This window comes from Podarcis cretensis (assembly GCF_951804945.1).
Source record: "Podarcis cretensis genome assembly, chromosome: 1".
In the NCBI taxonomy this organism is placed as follows: Eukaryota; Metazoa; Chordata; class Lepidosauria; order Squamata; family Lacertidae; genus Podarcis; species Podarcis cretensis.
Genome location: NC_137170.1, coordinates 58,071,163 through 58,091,644, shown reverse-complemented (window position 1 = coordinate 58,091,644; position 20,482 = coordinate 58,071,163). Strand labels below are relative to the sequence as shown.

Genomic DNA, 20,482 nt, shown 5'->3' with positions numbered 1-20,482 from the left:
TAGCTCCATCAAAGCTGTCTGAGGCACCTGATGAATCAAGTCACATGGTGCTGATTTTATGGGAATTCTTCAATATCTGAAGAGTGCCTCTGCTTCAGCAGTACTGCTGGAGTTTGTTGTGGGCAGCCTGGCAGAGAGGGGTTAAGGATGAGTCACTGACAATGAAGCATTGCAGTTCTGTTCACAGGACAATGAGCCTGTGCACCAAGTGGTTGCTTCTGCATGAAAGGGGACCAAGGTTGTAATAGGCCAAATTCATCATCAATTATTATCTGACTGAGACTAATGCTCCTGATACAGCTTCTTCCTGATATTAACCCAGGGATCTCCTGAGGCAACATTCTTGTGTGACACAGTTCTGATAACTTTAATACATAGTAGTTTACTCTTAGTGGTGATTTGTCACACTAACAGACAATGGTTAGGAGAATTGCTTTAGTAGTTGACATAGTTTGGTGGGAAATATTTGGACATCTAATTTCAAAGTATGTGTTACTGGCCCTAAGAGCTAGCAAAAATGACATATTACCCTTCTGGTTTTTCCAGAAATGTCTGTCCAAGTAGAAGAATAATACTCTATAATTGTCTGTGTACTTCATATTACATCTCTATGTTTCTGCTGCACACTTTTTAAAAAGTTTGTTGCTGGAAAAATCATAAAACAGATTAATCTTTAGAGAGAAGGAAAGTTGTTTTTTTATATGCCCTGAAACATAGTAATATGTTCCACTGCTAACCAAGGCAACAGTGTAGTGTTTGCCTTTTCTGTATTGGAACAACAACTACTTAGTTATAACAGACTGCGTTTTATGGAGAAATTTTACCCCCAGGTGGAAGATGACTTGCACAACGGATCATAAAATAAACTGCAAGTGGAAAAGGTCATTGCATCATTAGATCGTGTTTAAAATGGCATGGTCATTTTTGTCTTAAAACAGAAAAGGTGTTATGAAAATAGGGGTGTTTTGTTAGTGATGGTGGCTTTTATGATCCATGACGGATTCAAGTGCTGCTGCTCTGGTTTTGGCATAGCACTCAAGGATCTGCTGTAACCATTGCTGGATTGAAGTCTTTCCTCTTTTCTTTCTCTAACATTTCCCTTCCATGGGTCTGAGGCAGCTTTCTGAGGCACCTGCTTAATGTTGTTTAGTCGTTTAGTCGTGTCCGACTCTTCGTGACCCCATGGACCAGAGAATGCCAGGCACTTCTGTCTTCCACTGCCTCCCGCAGTTTGGTCAAAACCTGCTTAATATACATATGCTAACAAACCCAGTCATGTGCCATGGATGGTGCTTTCCTTGCTTTTTGCTTTTCCCTCTGTCTCCTTTCCTTGTCCTGATGCCATTTGTTCTGATGCTGTAGTGGGCTTGTGTTAGTCATAGAATCCTGACTTCTGTGACTGTCACTGATGTAGATGTTCAGGGATCACAGAAGGACTGCTCTGTCATATTTCAGGCACCTGAGTCTTTAGAGCAGGGATGGAGAATCTGGCTCTCCAGAGGCTGTTGGCCTATAGTCCCCATCACTCCTAATAATTGGCCATGCTGTCTGAGATTGACGGGCATTGGGAGTCCAATAACATTTAGAGCATATTATAACTCAAATTCAGATCCATCAAATGACACCACGTGGCTGGTTATTGGTTGAGTGTACTCAGAACCACTTTACAGAAAGGGACCAGTGAAATCTGTTGCTTATATTAGGGTCACAAATGTGCAGTTAGCCATGTTACGATGTTATCTTCTACAAGGCTATTCCTGTAGGAGGAGTTTTGTCCTATTAGAGTCAACCAAGGCAACCTTACCATTGGATAACACTAGCTATGTGCTTGAGACAAGAGGTCATAGAATAGTTCCTTAGGTTTAGAGTAGTCTATACTGCTCTTATACCTACCCCACTCAACATTGTTTGTACAAGGAATTCTGCTGCTTTAGGAATGGTAGGGATTGAAGGCAGGATGGATGTTGTAGAGCAGGCGTTGCCAACCTTTTTGGAGCAGTGGGCACATTTCGATTGTTGAGAAAGTGGTGTGGGCACCAGTCACAAAATGTGGCTGCCATTGGGACAAGGCATAACACAACATGACTGCTGTAGGCATGTCCTAGCATAAAATTAGAGAGAGTACAGTCATTGCTTCTCCCTTCAGGCTCCCTGGACAACTATATTCTTGCTGTGTAAAGTCATCTATCTCCTGCAGATCCTGTATGTGGAGATCACACAATACTGGCCCTCCTCCCCATGATGCTATTGCTATCGAATTACAGGGAGCACTCCCCAATACTGGGGAAAATATCCACACTCAGGCTTTCTTATGCATACCACACACATACATACCATAGATACACATCTGTGCATCTCTCTCATGCACACTTACAGCATACTTGAGTGTAACCCCCCCTCCCAAGTACATTCAGAAAAATTCCTCTGTGGGTGAATGAAGTACCTGGCATAAAAAAGCCCTACCCCCTCTAAACCCCCCAAACTGGGGGGGGGGGGGAGGGAGGAGAGCAATCTAGTACATGTGAACACTATGGTGGTAATCTCTGCTGTAGACCTTCTAGCCAAGGTTGCGTGCTTGAATGCTACCCACATCAGAACTGCTTATACATGAAACATGGACCTATTAAGGAGTGGAATGTTGTATGAATATGGCCTCAGAGTTCTTCATTGGGTAGTCAGGCTGCTCTAAGAACACTGATTTATTTAAAACCCTGGAGACAGTAGGATTCAGTGTTTGCAGTTTCCAAAAACTCAATGTAAAAAGACCATTCACTCTAAAGGATATATCAGCTTGTTGCTTCCCACAAGGATATTGAATGAGGTAGCAGAACTCAGTGTAACCACACATTCTTGTTCATAGTTCAGTTTAATTTAAAATTTGGAAGAGAATTCACTATTTATACAGTATTTCTGTTTAAGAATTTTCCACTGCCAGAATTGGTATGTCATAGCAGTAACTCACAGATAATTTATTTCCCCGTCTCTTCAAAACGATGGCCTCCTATTTCTGAGTTGTCCTTGGTTCCTGCCCAGAAAAATATGGTAGTTGGTGTGCAAGTGACATTTAGTTGATATGTCTCATTTTCTGCTCTACAAGCCCAGCTAAGGACTAATGCATCTGCAAAGGGTGTGTGCCATAAAGGAATTGCATTACTTTGTTTTTGAAAGATAGTAAATCAGTTTAAGAGTTACTGTGGCTGCTTCTTAATAAAAATCCTTTATACATTATTACCTGCCAGCAGGAAAAGCCTTCAGTTCAATGGCAGTCACTTTAGCTCTGAAAAGGATATTTGTCCAAATGGTTGCTCAGCAAGCTCGGCTTTTGTCTTCTCCATAGCTTCTCTCTTTTTTCCCCTTGACCCTTCCTCCATTTCTCCCTTATTGATCTTCATAAACTGAGTATTCACACATTCATGTTCATCACTGAGTGACTGCTGATTCATTTTGCACTGGTGAATTTACCGTCTCAGATGAAACACCATAGACAGGACATATGCCAAATATAGTGGTTTTTCAAGAGAAGTATCACATATATGCTGCAGATCATTGACTGATATATGCAAATGTGAATCATCTCATTCCTCATTGGCAAAAACCTGGCTGTGTTCAGTTAAGCAAAACACAGGAAAGTCATCATGTTTGCTTTGGCTACGTGCATGTGCAGGTGGTACCCATACTTTGGTCTTGTTCTGTCTCTTTGATTGCATTTAGCACGTAGACCTACCGTATATGGCGTATATAGTATTTTCAGTACATATGCAGTACAGAGAATTTCTTGCAACATTAAGACTGCTTCATCCAGCTGTACCTACAAGTCTCACCTTTAATTCTTCTGCATAGACTTATATAGTTGTGAGAGCTGGAGACAGAGTCTGTGGGCATAATTCTCTTTCTACATACTGATTATCTCCTGTTTAAGTCAGCTGAATAGAGCTTATGTTGCATGAAATTCTATATACTGCATATTCACTGATAATGCTAGTTAAGTAATATTACAGGGATTCTAAAGCATGATATCACACACATGGGGGTGGGGGCTGGCTCATTTTAGGCAGCCCTTGAAAACCTTTTTGTCTGGCTCACTTTTATCCAGGTTGGTATTTTATGTGTTTTATGTGCTGCTGCTGTTACTATGTGTTTGGATGCATTTTAATTGTATTTTTATATTATTTATATTATTGTTTGCTTAAAGTTGTAATCCATTTTGAGAGGGATTTTTACTGGGAAGATGGGTTACAAATGCATTAAGTACATGAATCATATAATTAAGTCTCTTTCAGAAAAGTGGGTTCTTTTTCATGTGACCCAGGAAAGAAACCTCTTTGCTGTAGAATAAACCCATCTCTCAGTTCACTGCTAATGGATTACCTATGAAAATGTACTATTGTAATCTATCTCCTCGGTTTGTTTTAGCCAGTTCTGAATCCATTAAATAACTACACTTAAGGTTTCTAAATGATATGCTTTTGGGTGACTTTCTAGCTGTGATTTTGGAATAGAAGAGGAAAGTGTCAAAGAGGCCAGAAGGTGTGCAGAACAGATCTTGATGAGGTGGTTTGAGAAATTTTCTTGATGAGCTTGAAAGGCTGTGGAAAAATAAAATGTGGTACAAAGGTTACCACTTTGTCTCTCAAATAATACATTTTTGGAAGGAGGATGTCTTGTTCGTGATTTTTCATTAGTGTGCCTTGTTCAATGAACAGTGTAGTTGTGATTGCTGTGTGATGCTCTGCTGCTCCCAGTTCTTTCTGTTTCCCCCCCAAATCATGTTCTTATGCAGTGATTTCTGCAGCAGCTAGTCCAGGGTTGGGAAATTCTGTTCCTTCAGGTATTGTTGACCAGTCAGTATAGCCAGTGGTCAGGGATGATGGGAGCTGGTCCAGCAACATCTGGAGGGACATAAGTTTGCTTTGCTTTACAGAGTCAAGGGTCTTTTTTGAAGTCTTTTTTTCATTAATATATAGCAAACAGTTTCATATCTGTTGAATTGAAATCTTAAGTTCCAGGGCCTACAATTTAAGTTCCCACTTCCTGCTGGCCTTGCCTTTTAGGCAAGGCATTTCAAATCTCCATCTCTCCCAAACCAGCTCATCCATCCCAAGGGAGAGACAGGTGGGCACAGGGCATCTTCAAGCAGGTACACCCAATGCTTTCAGGCCTGTTCTAGACAGAAAAGATAGGCTCGCCTGTTTGGCTCTGAATGGCCAAGTCTCTTTAAACACTTTGATTATGCATCTGCCAAATAATCCCCAGCCTTGCTCCAAACTATGGAACTACAGAGTTGGGAAAATGGCAAAAATTCCTGTGCAACTGCTGTGAAGTTTCAGAGTCTGGCTGATTGTCATACTTGTCAGAAAACAGTGGTCAGAATGATTAAATCCTGGTGCCAATTCAAACACTGGGAAGTCTTGTGGGTTAAAACTGGTTAGGAAATTTAAGGAAGCTTGAAATAACTAGAACACCAATACAGTAGTGGCCTAGCCCTATGCTTTTTAAGCCCTATGGCTTAAAACACACACACACACACACACCTGTGTATCACTAGCCAAGCAAGCGGAAGTGACTATTGCGCTTTGACATTAATTAAAATTGACTCTGGCTTTGACATTAATTCTGTTACTAAACAGAAACATCCTTACTGGAAGAAGTCTGAGACCCTTGTGACCAGTTCTGACAGAGGCACCACCCATACTTTCTCATTTTCTCCTCCTACAGCAAAAGCCAAATCTAAGTGTGGCTCCACCTTCTTCCCCTGCGCAAGTGGAATTCACTGTATCATTGGCCGCTTCCGATGCAATGGTTTTGCGGACTGTCCTGATGGCAGCGATGAAGAAAACTGCAGTAAGTATCTTTCTACCTGTGGGCAGAAGGTTTCCCTTTTTTCATAAATAAAGTAATTAAATATATTTTATTAATACCTGAAGCCCAAATTCAGCACCACAATCCTTGCTGCTATTTACAAGTATCTGCATTTGGCTTTGTTAGTGGCAGAACCCATCAGAGGCAAACTGATTTTATAAATGGAAAACCCTCTCTAAAATAACATAAGCCCCAACACCTCTGGAGAATCCTGGAGTTTATGTAGATGAGTAGCTTATCTCTATTGCAGCTTTGCTTTTACAATCCATGGTTGTATTCCAAGTTTACAAGGCACTTCTCTTTGTAGCTGATCTCTTTTAAATGTTAAGGTCACAATAGGGCAGCTCGTGAACAGGTGGAGTTCAGAATGATAATTCATACCATTTAAGTTACCTGTAAGGAACATTTCTTTTATAAAATAAGATTATTCGTTATTTTACAAAAGAAATGCCACAGTGTATAAAAGTGCATGTTGTTGGAAGTGGGTTGCTTTTTTTTTAAAGCCTCATTTATCTTTGCCACATAGGGGTCTTAATGACTGTCATTCTGTGCAATTCCATATTGCTATATTTCATTCTCTCCCCCCCCCCATCTATCTCTGTTAACATTTCTTTCCACTGCATCTTCTGAGATGTCCCCTGAGTCATGTTGTTCCTTGACCTTGTCAACTAAAAAACAATGTATGTTTCTGTTTAGCCTTACAGAGGCAGCACAAATATGAAATACATTTTCCTCACGCCCGTTGTTGTTGTTGTTGTTGTTGTTGTTGTTGTTGTTGTTGTTAATATTCTTATTCTTATTATTTTGCTTTATATACCACCCTTTATCTAAAGATCCCAGGGGAGTGTGCAACATTAAGAGCATAATTTATGCAGCATAATAAAATATAATAACAGTCCCCCCACGCATACACATTTAAGAAGCCATAGTTTATTTAGTGGCTGAAGGCCTGGGTAAAGAAGAATGTTGTTGGCTGGCATCTCAAGACATTTAATGATGGCACCATTTTATATCATCATACAGTCTTTCTGCAGCTGCGGTTGGTAGAACTGTTGCCACTGTATGATGCATGCATGTATGTATGTATGATACATTTTATGTACTGGTGAAGCGAGATTTTGGGTTGGTTGAAAAGAAAGCTGTTTGCCTGTCTGTTTATATATTTCTCCTCCCATTCTGTTTTTCCTCAATTGTTTTCTTTTAAATATTTGTTCTCTTGAGCCTCAGTCTCTGTCCTGTTTGCCATTTTGTTCTAGCTTTTGCTACGGCCTGCTGCTCACATTGCCATACATCAGGAAAGTGCAGACAATATAAAAAATTGACATAGTGAAAATACAAGAGGCGGAGACAGGCATAAAGAGAGAGAAAGATGTGATTGTTTCAGATGCACATATTAAGATTAAGTTGCTGGATTGGTTTCAGTAGAACAAAGCTTTCTGTTCTGTGGAGCTCTGTGTTTCTTGAAAAGTGCCTTTCCCTAAGGAGCAAACACTGAATGTATTGAAGTGTTGTCCTATGGAAACAGACAGGTTAACATTTGACTCGTGTATAGTGGGAGCTCTGTTGTCGAACGCAATCAGTTCTGGAAGACTGTTCGACTTCCAAAACGTTTGGCAACCGAGGCGCAAAGGACAGTCAGCAAAGTCACTGGAGAAAAAAGAAAAACACGCAGCAGAAGCCGTTCGACTTTTGAGGCATGTTCGAAAATGGAAGCAAGTACTTCCGGGTTTTCGGTGTTCAAAAACCAAAACATTCGGCTTCCAAGATGCTTGAAAATTGAGGTACCACTGTACTGTATGGGATTTCCCTTGGAAATCCCTTGCCTATTTGGGTGAAGTCTCAAGTTTAAAGCAAAATGTTGTTCCTTTTGTTTTTACAGCAGCGAATCCCTTGATATGCTCTACTGACCGATTCCACTGCAGGAACGGTTTGTGCATTGATAAAAGCTTTATGTGTGACAATCAGGATAACTGCCATGACAACAGTGATGAGGATAGCTGTGGAAACCCTTCTGGTAAGTAGAATATGATTTTCACAGCCAGGTACTGAATTCTCTCAACCTCATTCTTAATTAACATTATTGCTTTCTTTGCCTGTGTTGAAACATTTTATTATTTATTATATTATTATTATATAAATTATATTTAGGGAGTTCTGGACAAACGTGTCTATCATTTTCTGATTTTTTTTTCCAGAGCAAGCCTCAACTTTTTTTGTCAAAATAATATGCTATTTATCTCCCGTAGTGTCTTCTCTGTGAATGTCACAAATTCTTGTAAGTACTGCATGGTGTGTAGCAGACATGTTGCCAGTTCCATAACCGTGAAAATCATTTCAGATCAAATCCTGACCAGGAAGTTTCTTGGCTTGAGCAAGAGCTTTGGGAACTGTACACAAGGTGTCACAGTCAACAGTGGCTTGTTGGTCCTTAGGGCGTCAAAAAACAACATGCCCAAATGCCCCTGGAAGTTCAAAAGAAGCAAGGCATTAAGACAACAGCATTCACCTATTTATCACCAGTGTTTGGTATTTGGGGGGGGGGGGGTTGTTGACCAGTGCCTAACCTTCAGAAAGCAACATCTAAGAGTCTGTCATACCCAGGTGTTGTGGAAGTGCAGTACAACTCTAAAATCAATGCCTAACCCTCAGAAAACCATGTCTACAACCTTTTGCAGGCAAGTGGCACATATGAAAGAAGGAGAGGAATTGGGTAGAACTGTCTTCAATATTTTTTTTTTTTTTTTATAATAATTTTTATTAATTTTCCACACATGTAATAAAGAACAATGTAAAACAGTATAACTTCATGCTCATCGGTTCATACCCTTCTTTCTTTGACTTCCCCATACCTCCCCATCCCTGCATCCTTGTTTAATAATTCTTTAGCAACCCTTAAGTCCATTGTCTTAGTTCCCTTTCGTAAAAAAATTCTTAAGTTTTTTTTTTTGTTTACTGCTGCAATTCTTTACTTCTTACCCCCTGACATCCTAACATTCCTCAATTTTGCAATTATTTTTAAGATATATTTTGAAATTCTTCCAGTCTTCTTCCACTGTCTCTTTCCCCTGGTCCCGGATTCTGCCCGTCATCTCGGCCAGTCCCATAAAGTCAATCACCTTTGTTTGCCATTCTTCCAGAGTAGGTAGTTCTTGCGTCTTCCAATACTTTGCCAGTAGAATTCTTGCTGCTGTAGTGGCATACATAAAGAAAGTCCTATCCTTCCTTAACACCACTTGGCCCACCATGCCCAAGAGGAAAGCCTCTGGTTTCTTAGGAAAAGTCCACTTAAGGACCTTCTTAATTTCATTATAGATCATTTCCCAGAAAGCTTTAACCTTTGGGCAGGTCCACCAAAGGTGGTAGAAAGTGCCTTCAGTCTCATTACATTTCCAACACTTATTATTAGGCAAATGATAAATTTTTGCAAGCTTGACTGGGGTCATGTACCACCGGTAGATCATTTTCATAATATTTTCTTTTAAGGCATTACATGCAGTAAATTTAATACCGGTGGTCCATAACTGTTCCCAGTCAGCAAACATAATATCATGACCGATATCTTGTGCCCATTTAATCATGGCTGATTTCACCGTTTCATCCTGTGTATTCCATTTTAACAGCAAGTTATACATTTTTGATAAGTTCTTAGTATTGGGTTCCAACAATTCTGTTTCTAATTTTGACTTCTCTTTCTGAAATCCTATTTTCCTGTCCTGTTTAAACGTCTCATTTATCTGATGGTAATGCAACCAATCTCGAACCTTAGGCTTTAGTTTCTCATAACTCTGAAGTTTCACCCTTTCACCATCGTATTCTAAAATCTCATGATATTTTGGCCATTTAGAATCCATATTAAGCTTTTTTACTTCCCTAGCTTCCATTGGTGACACCCACCTAGGGGTTTTACTTTCCAACAAATCTTTGTATCTAATCCAAACGTTATACAATGCTTTCCTTACAATATGGTTTTTAAAGCTTTTATACACCTTTACCTTGTCATACCATAAGTATGCATGCCAACCAAAACTATTGTCATATCCTTCCAGATCCAAGATGTCAGTGTTCTCAAGAAGTAGCCAGTGTTTCAACCAGCAGAAAACTGCTGATTCATAATAAAGTCTTAAGTCCGGCAGGGCAAACCCCCCTCTATCCTTTGCGTCAGTTAAAATCTTAAATTTAATTCTGGGCTTAAATTTAATTCTGGGCTTTTCTTCAATATTTTTTAAAGGACGCAGGTGGTGCTGTGGGTTAAAGCCTCAGCGCCTAGGACTTGCCGATCGAAAGGTCGGCGGTTCGAATCCCTGCGGCGGGGTGCGCTCCCGCTGCTCGGTCCCAGCGCCTGCCAACCTAGCAGTTCGAAAGCACCTCCAGGTGCAAGTAGATAAATAGGGACCACTTACCAGTGGGAAGGTAAACGGCGTTTCCGTGTGCGGCTCTGGCTCGCCAGAGCAGCGATATCACGCTGGCCACATGACCCGGAAGTGTCTCCGGACAGCGCTGGCCCCTGGCCTCTTAAGTGAGATGGGCGCACAACCCCAGAGTCTGTCAAGACTGGCCCGTACGGGCAGGGGTACCTTTACCTTTACCTTTTTAAAACCCATGTGTTAGCAACACAGGTGTTGTGGAGGTGTGTACTGTCTTTAATATAACTCTAAAACCAATATTGATTAAGAAGTGTGAAACTGAATAAAACAAACTGTTCCATATTAGTGCTGCCAGATTCCCAATTCTGAGGATTTTCTGTCACTTTGTGTAGGTTTCTAAATGTGACTCAAAGCAACAAAACATGTACAGACAAATTTAAAAGGGAAACAAACAGGTGTGTTTTAAAGATGCTTTATAATGCCATGTGCTATCCATGTGAATTCTAATATATACTTGCAGAATTTCTGAGACCCCGTGAAGAGAAAATTTTTAACAGTGGCAATTTATTCACAGAAAATAACTTTTTCAACTTCTCTGGGGTTTTTTGGCTCAGTTTCACCATCTACAAAATGAAGTTGTTCACCCTCTCTTTACTGTTCAGGGGTCTCAGATGGAATACATTGCAGTATACTTTTCTAAAGTCCCAGTCAAATATACTGCAGAGAATCACAAAAGCTTTGTGGTTATGTTTGTTTTTTATTAAGGTAGTTCATTACTTCAAAGCCATATATGGTCTCTTTCAAGCCTACGCCTCCTGTGTTTGTATATGTATTGCTATCTTAAGTTGTATGCTCAAATGGAAGTCCGTAGGTTTGCACTATAAATCTTTTCTTTTTCTTTACCTTATTTAAAATGAAGCAATTGCGTGTTCGCATTATCCATTCAAGTATTTCATTAAATTTAACAGTAATTCTATAGCCACTTCATTTTTTGTTTCTCAAATGTCTCTCCCCCCCCCCCATTTGTGTGTGTGTGTGTTCTGGAAATAGTGTGTAAATAAAGTCCACTGCAAAATCTGCTGCTGCATCAATCCCAAGTTTCCTAGTGGACTTCTGTGCCCTCTCACATGCTTGTTAAAAGCTCTTCTTTCTTTTAACCCGTTTGGCTACTGTGAACTCATTTTCCTTTTATTGCTGTGCTTATTGGTTCCTTAACTGACTCTGAATGATGCTTGCAAAGTGCCAAAGCATGGTAATATCCCCACAATGCTGTTATTAGTTTAATGATAGCATTGTTGCCCAATTACAGGCTGGGTGGTCTGCAAGCCTCATTAATTGTTAGTTCGAGTATTCTATTACCAGGCATTGAAGACAATCGCCTTCTGATTAGCATTTTGTCTGCACTCAAACCATTTCCAAGGAAAGAAGAAAAACCTGACTATTAACCCCACTTGGATCTGCTGAGACTGCAGTCTGGCCTTCAGTGACTACCTTCTTTTAGCCATTTTCCAGTTGCTTAAGGCAGGCGGGATAAGTGATCCATTAAAAGATGCAAGTTTAGTGTTTGTGATTACGCTCAAGTCAGCGGTTCTCTAGTCTCATGCTAACAGAAAGATTGCAGGATCCGATAATGGTTATTGCAGAGCCCTCAACCAATTTGCATGTTACCCATTCAGGCAAGTCCTTCAGCATTTGATTTTCAACACAATCCATATCTCTTCTATTTCTCACATCTTTCCCAATACTAAAAGTAGGTGCCAAACTTATTAAACTTTTCCTGAACACATACTTTCATTTTTGCTTGATAGCGTTAAGAGGAGATAAAACATGAAATTAAATTTCAGAAGTCAGACACATTTCCTTCTATCTTAATACTTATGGAGTATCCCAGCCCAAAGTCTTGTGTTTTCTGTTGAAGATGCTTATGGTCTGATATTGTCCTTTCTTAAGGGCCATCCATCAAGATCTCATCTCTACATTATTTTATTTATAAAAGTATTTCTATAACTCCAACTTGCATAAAATGCCTTCTATATAGATGTATCCTTTATGTGTATCTAAGGCATGTGTGGGTTAAGTCTTTTAAAGCTTCATGGTTTTGTATTATTTCCATGATTTGAAACCAGAGCATTTTAAACCTCTAGTAGCTGCTATATTTTATGTTGGCTTTGGTCTCTAAGAGCAGGCACACACTGTGATATTATTTGATTTTGTAGGGCATGAATAATGGTTTCTGGGTTAAGACTATTCAAGGTATGAGTATGCAGCCTTCTCATCAGAAGGAGACGGTGGGAATCATTTCTAGCTGACACTGTGGATTTACTTAAAGGAGTTTGCCAAGGGAACCAAAACCCTCCCAACAAATCTGGGAGCCTTTTCATATATTTTTCATCTGCATGAGCAATCTGATCTTCCCTGATAATGTGCTTATGTGGGCAGACCATATGCATGACCTCCACCTTCATCCAGTCTCTGACCGCTCTTGACACCACAGGATTGGTGCCAAAGGTTTTGATGGTGTCAAAGTATTACCAAGGTGAAACAAAGTGCAAAGAAACAAGACCGGGATGATTCTTTGAAGAATAATGGACTGTGTACTTTGGAGAACATTTTGACATCTTACTTTCTCTTTAGTTTTTCTCAACCAAGAGCAAAGTCAAGCAAGAAGTAATTACTTAGTACATTCCAGGATTAAAAGTACAACTTATTGAAGATAGACACTTCCTATTAGTTCACCCAGTGCAATACTAGTTTCCTCTTCGGCTCCTAAGAGGTTCAATCCAGAAACTCGACAGTTTACTGAGAAGAAAATGAACCAGGATCAGAACCCTGCTGTGCGGTGGATTCTAGAAATGCCTGCCAAATGGTGCAGGCACATCCTGATTTGCAATGAAATACTCCAGTGTCTTATTTCTAAAATGGAAATGGCTTCTAGCGCACTCTGCCTCACGTTGAGCCTGTAACCAGTCCTTTACACACAGCAGATTGAAATATCCTTAAGCTCACATGGCTGCAATATTGCTTAGACTTCCTGATTCCTTACAGCCCAATTCTGGCTGTGCTAAGTTTCCTTTTATTGAGTCTGTCTTTGGCTTGTTATTTATGTAGGCTGTAAACTGAAGCTTAACGTGCAATTACTGTACATCAGCTTAGTCCAAATGCAAACTACATCTGGAGCTTAATAGTTAAAGGCAGACTAAATAAAAAGCAAGAAAATTCTTGAGAACAGATACAAATGAAATGACACCAAAAGCTTAATTAAAGCAAGCCTGTGCTTGTGCATATTTTAGTAGCCGCAAATAGCTTGCTTATAGCATCTGGTGCTCAGAAGTAGCTTCCAGAAAGTTTAATCAGCTGGATATAACTTTTCCTGATAAGTTATTCTCTTGCCTATTCCACTCATTTTTTCCACAGTAAAATGTACTTCAGTAGTCTTTAAAAGAATAAGTGATTTTATCATTTTAGGGGACATCTTTTACAAGATACAAAGCAGATGCCCATGATGAGCTAGTAATTGAATACCATTGTGCAACTATCTTGCACTTGGAATTGTTTTATTTTTTTACAAAAAATGTCAATTACGCATTCAGTTTTGCAATCTTGCTTGATTTAGAAAGGTGAATAGTTCTGTGTTAATTGGAAAAAAGTGTTTGCTGAAAGCAGGGAAATTTTGATTTGATGGCTCACTTTTCTTGGATAATTATTTATGTGGTGTAGCACAAATAATTCCATGCACACTTTTTGTAACCTTTCCTCTCCCCTCGAAAGAATTCATCTCCACAATGCTGAATTTACTTACTTACTCCTTTCCAGTTCATTATTTCCATAAAAGATCAAAATTGAGCTCATTAAGTGGGGCACCCCCACCCCCAGTTCCTTATTTGTAATTGTAATCTGAGTTCATCATATACAAACACTGTGCAAAAAATATGGTTTTGATTGGAGAAAGTTATTGTGGATCTCAAACATGTGTTTATGATATGGGTTAGATTAAAGCTTATTTTGTATTCTTAGTTCCTTAGTAACTGAACTGCTCTGTTTCAGACTTTTGTGTTATCCAGGAACTGAGAACCAGCAGCTAATTTCTGCATCATTTCTCTCCTAGGTTTTGTAATTATCTGCTCTATCAAGAGAGTAAAGGGAAAGGTTGATTTGTGTCTGGAGATGAATGCTTGCCCCCTAACAGGGTTTGCCACATGTGTTGGTTGCCCACCTGTGTACCCCTGACAGCCTCAATTTGTCTTGGGATAAGATTGTTGTAGCAGGATTAAATAACTGCTGGGGCTTCTATTATTGATATCCCCACATCTATATATGTATGGCTTGGTTCTCTGCAGCCTCTTCTCTCAAGCCCTTGGAATTTTAAACAAAGTTGGATGGAGTGCCTTAAGGGGCATTATGGATTGAAATTTCTCCCGAATGATGTCACCTACGCTACACAAATACTCTGGGAATGGGATTTTCTGAAGGCCTGCTACACGTAGGCTAGTTTTCAGCAAGCCTTTTTTCTGCCAAAACTCACTGGAAGTCAGTACCAGCACCTCTCAGGTGAGCTCCATTGCCATTCTAAGAGAACGAGGGTGATCATGGTGAGTTCCGGCACCTCTTTTTCTAGAAAAAAAGCTTTCAGGCTTTCAGGCTAGAAAAAAGTTTTCAGGCTTGAGCCAACAGTGAATCGTGAACACCTGACCTAAGGTTGTCAAGTCTAGCTCTTGCTTTTAGGAAGTTACTACAGGGAGGCCTGCCATGCCATTCACACTCCTCCTTATCCCAGTGGGTCACAATGAGTCAAGTAGTGCTCTTCAACTCCTCCTTTAAAATCCTCATTTCAGACGTGCTTGAACACCTTGGCAGCAAGGTGACCTGCTACTGCTAAATAGAAATCAGTTTCAACTTCTTTGACTTGGCACACCCTTGCTGTGCAGGAGCTGGGTTTGATACCATGCAATTTGCTGGATCCTTCTGCTCGCCACCAGGTTTGTTAAACCATTTAGAGTCTTACTGTCGATGGAAACATCAAACTGGTCTTCTGGCAATTATCAGTAGTCTTTATTACTTTGTTTTACACTGAAAATAATCTGTTCAGATCTTCCCTTATGCATTCATTGAAATGTGTAATACGTACATTTTATTTAAATTTGATTCAGCTTTCTTCACTTACAACAGTTTTTCAATAACTTTTTAAAGTAAGGCTACCAAATCTAGGTTGTTCTTCAGAAGACAAAGCAGCTTTGAGCCTGAATCCAGGTGCAGTTGGCAAAGAGCCATACCACAAAGCTGACCACTGTAGTTATCTGGGTACATTTCACAGAGAACAAAACTGAGTGGGCTACTGTGCTTCCTATAAGTGAACCCTGTAGAATAGCAGTCAGGGAACAGAAAGCTTCCAGAGCAGCTGCCTGCAAGGTACTTATGATCTCATAAGGGGTTGTCAGTTCAGACTTTTCATTGCACTAGATTTCACACCAAATAAAACCTAAGTGGATTTTAATATATGCAATATATTAAACTGATTTGTGCTAATGTAATTCTGGTCATTGTGTGCCGATGGGAATGAGTAATTGTTGGCATCCGGCATAAAATAGTACTATCTCTCCCCCTCCTTTCTGGTTTAGAAACTTGCCTTAAATATAGGAAGTAATATGAATCTACTACTTGCATATTATGGTTTTCCCCCTTAGGGAGCTTGGGATCTTTATTCTGTGATACGACTTTGAGAAAGATAGGAATTCAAATAGTTCCTCCTTTTATCGTTTGCTTTCCCCCATTTAGTTTGGTTAATTGGTAAATCAATTAAAAACCTCTTGATATATTAAAGTACCTCTGATTAATTAGGAAATGGGCTTTTAAAAACAGTTCATACAAGTATGTCGGGGGGAAATGCAAATGTCCCACACCATTTTCTCTTTCACGCAGGAGGAAATGCCTCTTTTAGTATGTTTACCTGATGCATTGCATGAATGCATAATATAAAAACATGTAAAATATGTTTTACTTCAGAACTATTTTATTAACATGCATACTTATGAGATATACTCAATTTATTATTCATTCATTAATCCCACACAGGGTGCAGCCCTGCGCCCACTGGTCTTCAGATGAAGTAGACTCTGCTAGCACAACCACAAATGGAGAACTGCCAACTTCTGCCAGAAACGTACTCATGGAAATGACACAAAGCACTGCAGAAAAGCTTTGACAGTGGAGTGAAGTAATGGGTGGCATTGGAGAGGAACACATCCATAGGCCCCCTGATTGCACAAACATACCCACAAAAGGAGCAAGAAGCTAGGTCTGGATAGACCTGGCATAAGTAATTCTCCTCCCCGTGATTCCAGTAGGAGGTTACAGGGTAAAATGTAGGTTACTCCTCCTGCCACACTTTCCCTCTGATTCTCCCTTCTGAGCTGGGGATTACTTGCAATTGCAGACATTCTGCAGCTCTAGTTACAGGGATTTCCCCACCCCTTCCAGTGGAAAATACAACTACAGGAATATAGGATAAAATGATTCTTAAGGAGCTGGAGTTTCCTCCCAGATTAAAAGTGCACAACACAATGGCCAATACAGTGGTACCTCAGGTTACAAACACCTTGGGTTACAAACACTTTGGGTTACAGACTCTGCGTACAAACACTTCGGCTTACAGACTCATCCTGAGGTAAGAACTTTACCTCAGGATGAGAACAGAAATTGTGCGGTGGCGGCAGTGGGAGGCCCCATTAGATAAAGTGGTACCTCAGGTTAAGAATGGACCTCCGGAATTAATTAAGTTCATAACCATAGGTACCACTGTACTAACAACGTTTTGCATTGCTTAGTGTTACGTCTGAACCCAGACAAAATTGGTTAGTCTTACCTATCGTTGCAAGCAGCCAACTTTAAACAATGATTTATGAAGCTGACATGTTTAATGAAGCACATTCAGACATGTGGATGTTGATGTATTTTAATCTTTTTTTTTGTTTACTGTTAATTTTAATTAGCTATTAGATGTTTTAAGTAGTTGTTTTTAATCATTTTAAACCAATAATTCAGATATCCTTTGGAAACTGCTTAAAGGTTTTATTCTAATCAAGTGGAATATACAGTTTGTTCAATAAAAATAATCCAAGATTAACCAGTTTTTTAGGGTTCAGATGTGGACTTTGCACCATTAGAGGTAGGGTTGATATCAGCCCTACCTCTAATTGTACAAAGTCCACATCTGGATCATAAAAAATGGTTAATCTTGGTTTATTTTTATCTTTATTGAACAAACTGTATATTCCACTTAGTCCTTAGTTTTGCTTTGTGATAGGCAGCAGTTGCCCCATTTCTCCCAGGCAGTGTCAACATCCATGTTACACCTACTAGTATATTTTGTTAAGACATCTTCCTTTGGTATAGGAGCATTCACACTTTTTAGTAAGAGATTGCTATAAGTTGAACGCTCCAACTCTCACATGCCAATAGAAGTTTGCATATTAGGTTGCCTAACCTAACGTCTCAGAATGCAACACACATGTCACCATTTAACAAAGATGTAGAATGGACTTGATTATGGGAACCCTTGCTGGAATTTTCTTGATATTCTGGTCTGTTAGATGACACCTATGAGAACTGCAGTCTGTGTTAGTGCAGTCTCTTGGTTAACAAATGCACATCACACCACAGGTTTCCCTTTGGAAGAGAGCTGGTTCTCGGCAGGAGAGAATCCAGTAATAGAAGCTATGAAGCCATAGAGTTTTTCTACTTACTCCCAGTCATTTATCAAACCAACAGTCACACTGAAGCTATGAACACAAAAGGGTAAAGGTGGGGGTTCTTTGCTTTATTGCTTGTTCTATTCCTTACCCTTCTCCATCACTTCTAAGCAACAGGAGATGAAAGCTTGATGCATGGTGATTAATGTTCCATCTCCTGCCTATTTGGTGACCTCAGTAAGGTGTTTTCTGTCAAAGGCCGGTGGCATGTAGAATGCTTAAATATTCCCGAGACTGTATGATCATCTCTGTGTGAACCAATCAACCAGATTTGTTCCCTTCCAATGTCAGGCAAGAGCAGTCAAAAACCTTAATGGTTGTCTGAATGGCTCTAATGCACCAGAAATATTATGTGGTAGCTATTTCAGTAAGTTAGCTGTCGGAAGGTTGCTTAGAAGAGTTGTGGCCACATAGTGTATCACAGATTGGGGCTGGGTGTCTCCTTTCAGTCATGGGCAGAACAGGCACTCTTCTGTCTTAAAAAAGACCCTGAAGAAACTCACCTATCTTTCTTTGTCAGGAAGAAGAATATGGTCCACTGGTGCACTAAATGCTTACAGCTATTCAGTACATTCTCCTGCCACAGTGTCCAGTCTCTCCTGAAGTAAAGAGGGATTAAATGTCCTCTTGCCATGTGATATACATTGGCGAGGATGGGTGCTTGCTGTACTGTAATTCCTGCTGCTGTCAAAGCAGCCTGTGTGCTGGATCACTGCATAATACTGCTCATATTTTCAACATATGTTCTGAAGTCTTGATGAAGCGCCATAGATGTATAAATTTCTGTTTGAAGATCAGTTGTTCGCCATCTGACCTGCACAGTGGGAATGAAATACTGAGCTGTTCCACTTGCTTTCATCATGACTCATGCTTAATGAGTATAATTGAGAAGGAAGTAGACTGGGTTAAAAATAAAAACAAAATGAACAGTGGAATAAAAGAGACATTTGCAACTCAGTTCTGACAGTGTCATGGCCTTTGCTTGGAGCTTCGAGAGCTTGGAATCGGAGGAGGAGGATGAGCCAGCTGAGTGAAAGGCCGCTGGGTTGCTGGCTAGGAACATGGATCAGGCTTCCAACATTGGGCTTGAGGCCCCTGAGCCTGGATCTGGTAGGCAAGATTCTTCAGAAGCAGCATCCATTGAAACAGAGCCATGACATTCAGGAATCCCCTTTCCCTGAGCCCCAAAGGCAGTGTGCCTCCTGACTATCATATCTATCCAGTGATGCTAGGAGGATGCCCGGTGGGGGGTCAGAGAGAGAAGTGCCAATCTGCAGGCCAGGGGGTTGGCCCTTTAAGAAATGACATCCTTCAAGCAAGTGGGCAGTGTTTAGGGAGGGTAAACTGGAGGTAGGTCTCAGGTCTCTTCAGTCTGTCTTCAAGTTGTTTACTAAGAACTTTCCATGGTGCTACAGCCACTGGCTTGTCATGCCTTGTGAGTTCCAATCAGCAGTCAGATCAGGACTGCCAAGATTAAGGGCTCATAATTATGGCTTGGCATGATGTCTGAATTGACAAACCATGGTTTGTATTTGGCTAGCAACCCAGAAACTGGAACCATTCTTTTGCAGATGTGATGTGATGCTCAAATTGACAAACTATAGCTAAGGCTAGAGCATCATTTCTCAAATGTGGGTCACCAAATTCTGTTTGACTACAGCTCCCATCATCCTTCGTAGTCCAACAACATCTGGTGACCCAAGGTTGAGAAAAAATGGGCTAGAGGAGCAAGAGAATTGCTAACCGATATCATCTGGTTGTGTATGCAGGTCAGATGACCCTTAGAATCAATCCTCTAGCCCAACTGTGGTTAGGCTTTCATTTCTCTCTGCCATGATTTCCTCTTTTCTGGGTTTAACATGTGAACTTGAATGTTTTTGCTTTGATTTACTGAACGTGTCACAGGTAATTCTGCTGATGGTTCTCAGTATGCAATTAAGACAGAGGAAGTCATTTCCTGAACAGTTTTGGCATAAAGGGCATGTTTGGCAGCAACATATTCCTGTATGACTCCATTTTGAACAGAATATTATGGGAAGGGGAGGGAATTTTGAGAAAAGACTAAAAGCATTTATTCTTGGGTTTGACTTGATAGCTTGAGCAGGTTACTGAATTTAACAGCCGAGTTATAGAGTATGCTTTTAAATTTTCCACCCTTGTGTGCTTTTGCTGGAACTGGATCCCAGTCCAACTCAGGATGTGGCTGAAGACTCTTTACAGACAGCGAAGGGTTAGGATCATCAGGCTTCAGATTCCTTGTGTGGCATTTATGGATTTCCCCTGTGAACATGTACTAGGATTGTGTTTGCTGGTCCCACTGCTGATGTTTGTGGATCCTGCATGTTTATACTTCCTATGCTCAGTCTCTGTTCTGCAAAAACATAGGGTACAGATCAGGCATAGGATGTCTATATACATTCAGAGGTGCTTGCGGAATGTGAACATATGGTGGTTTAGGGTAGCAAAACTGGGAGGTATAGTCCCTTAGCTGAACAGCTCATATACATCTGAATA

General features: G+C 40.2%; 1 protein-coding gene across 3 annotated transcripts in view; it reads left to right on the top strand.

The window, feature by feature from the left end:
• LDLRAD3 (low density lipoprotein receptor class A domain containing 3) overlaps positions 1-20,482 on the top strand; it is a 121,058-nt gene that overhangs the window by 54,159 nt on the left and 46,417 nt on the right. For all 3 annotated transcript variants that reach the window (XR_013832882.1, XM_079952391.1, XM_079952392.1), the window contains 2 exons: positions 5,716-5,841; positions 7,739-7,873. Coding sequence is in view for 2 of the 3 variants with exons in the window: in XM_079952391.1 (XP_079808517.1) it covers positions 5,716-5,841; positions 7,739-7,873 (261 nt within the window). In the remaining variant the exon portion in view is untranslated. The remainder of the gene's footprint in view (positions 1-5,715; positions 5,842-7,738; positions 7,874-20,482) is intronic.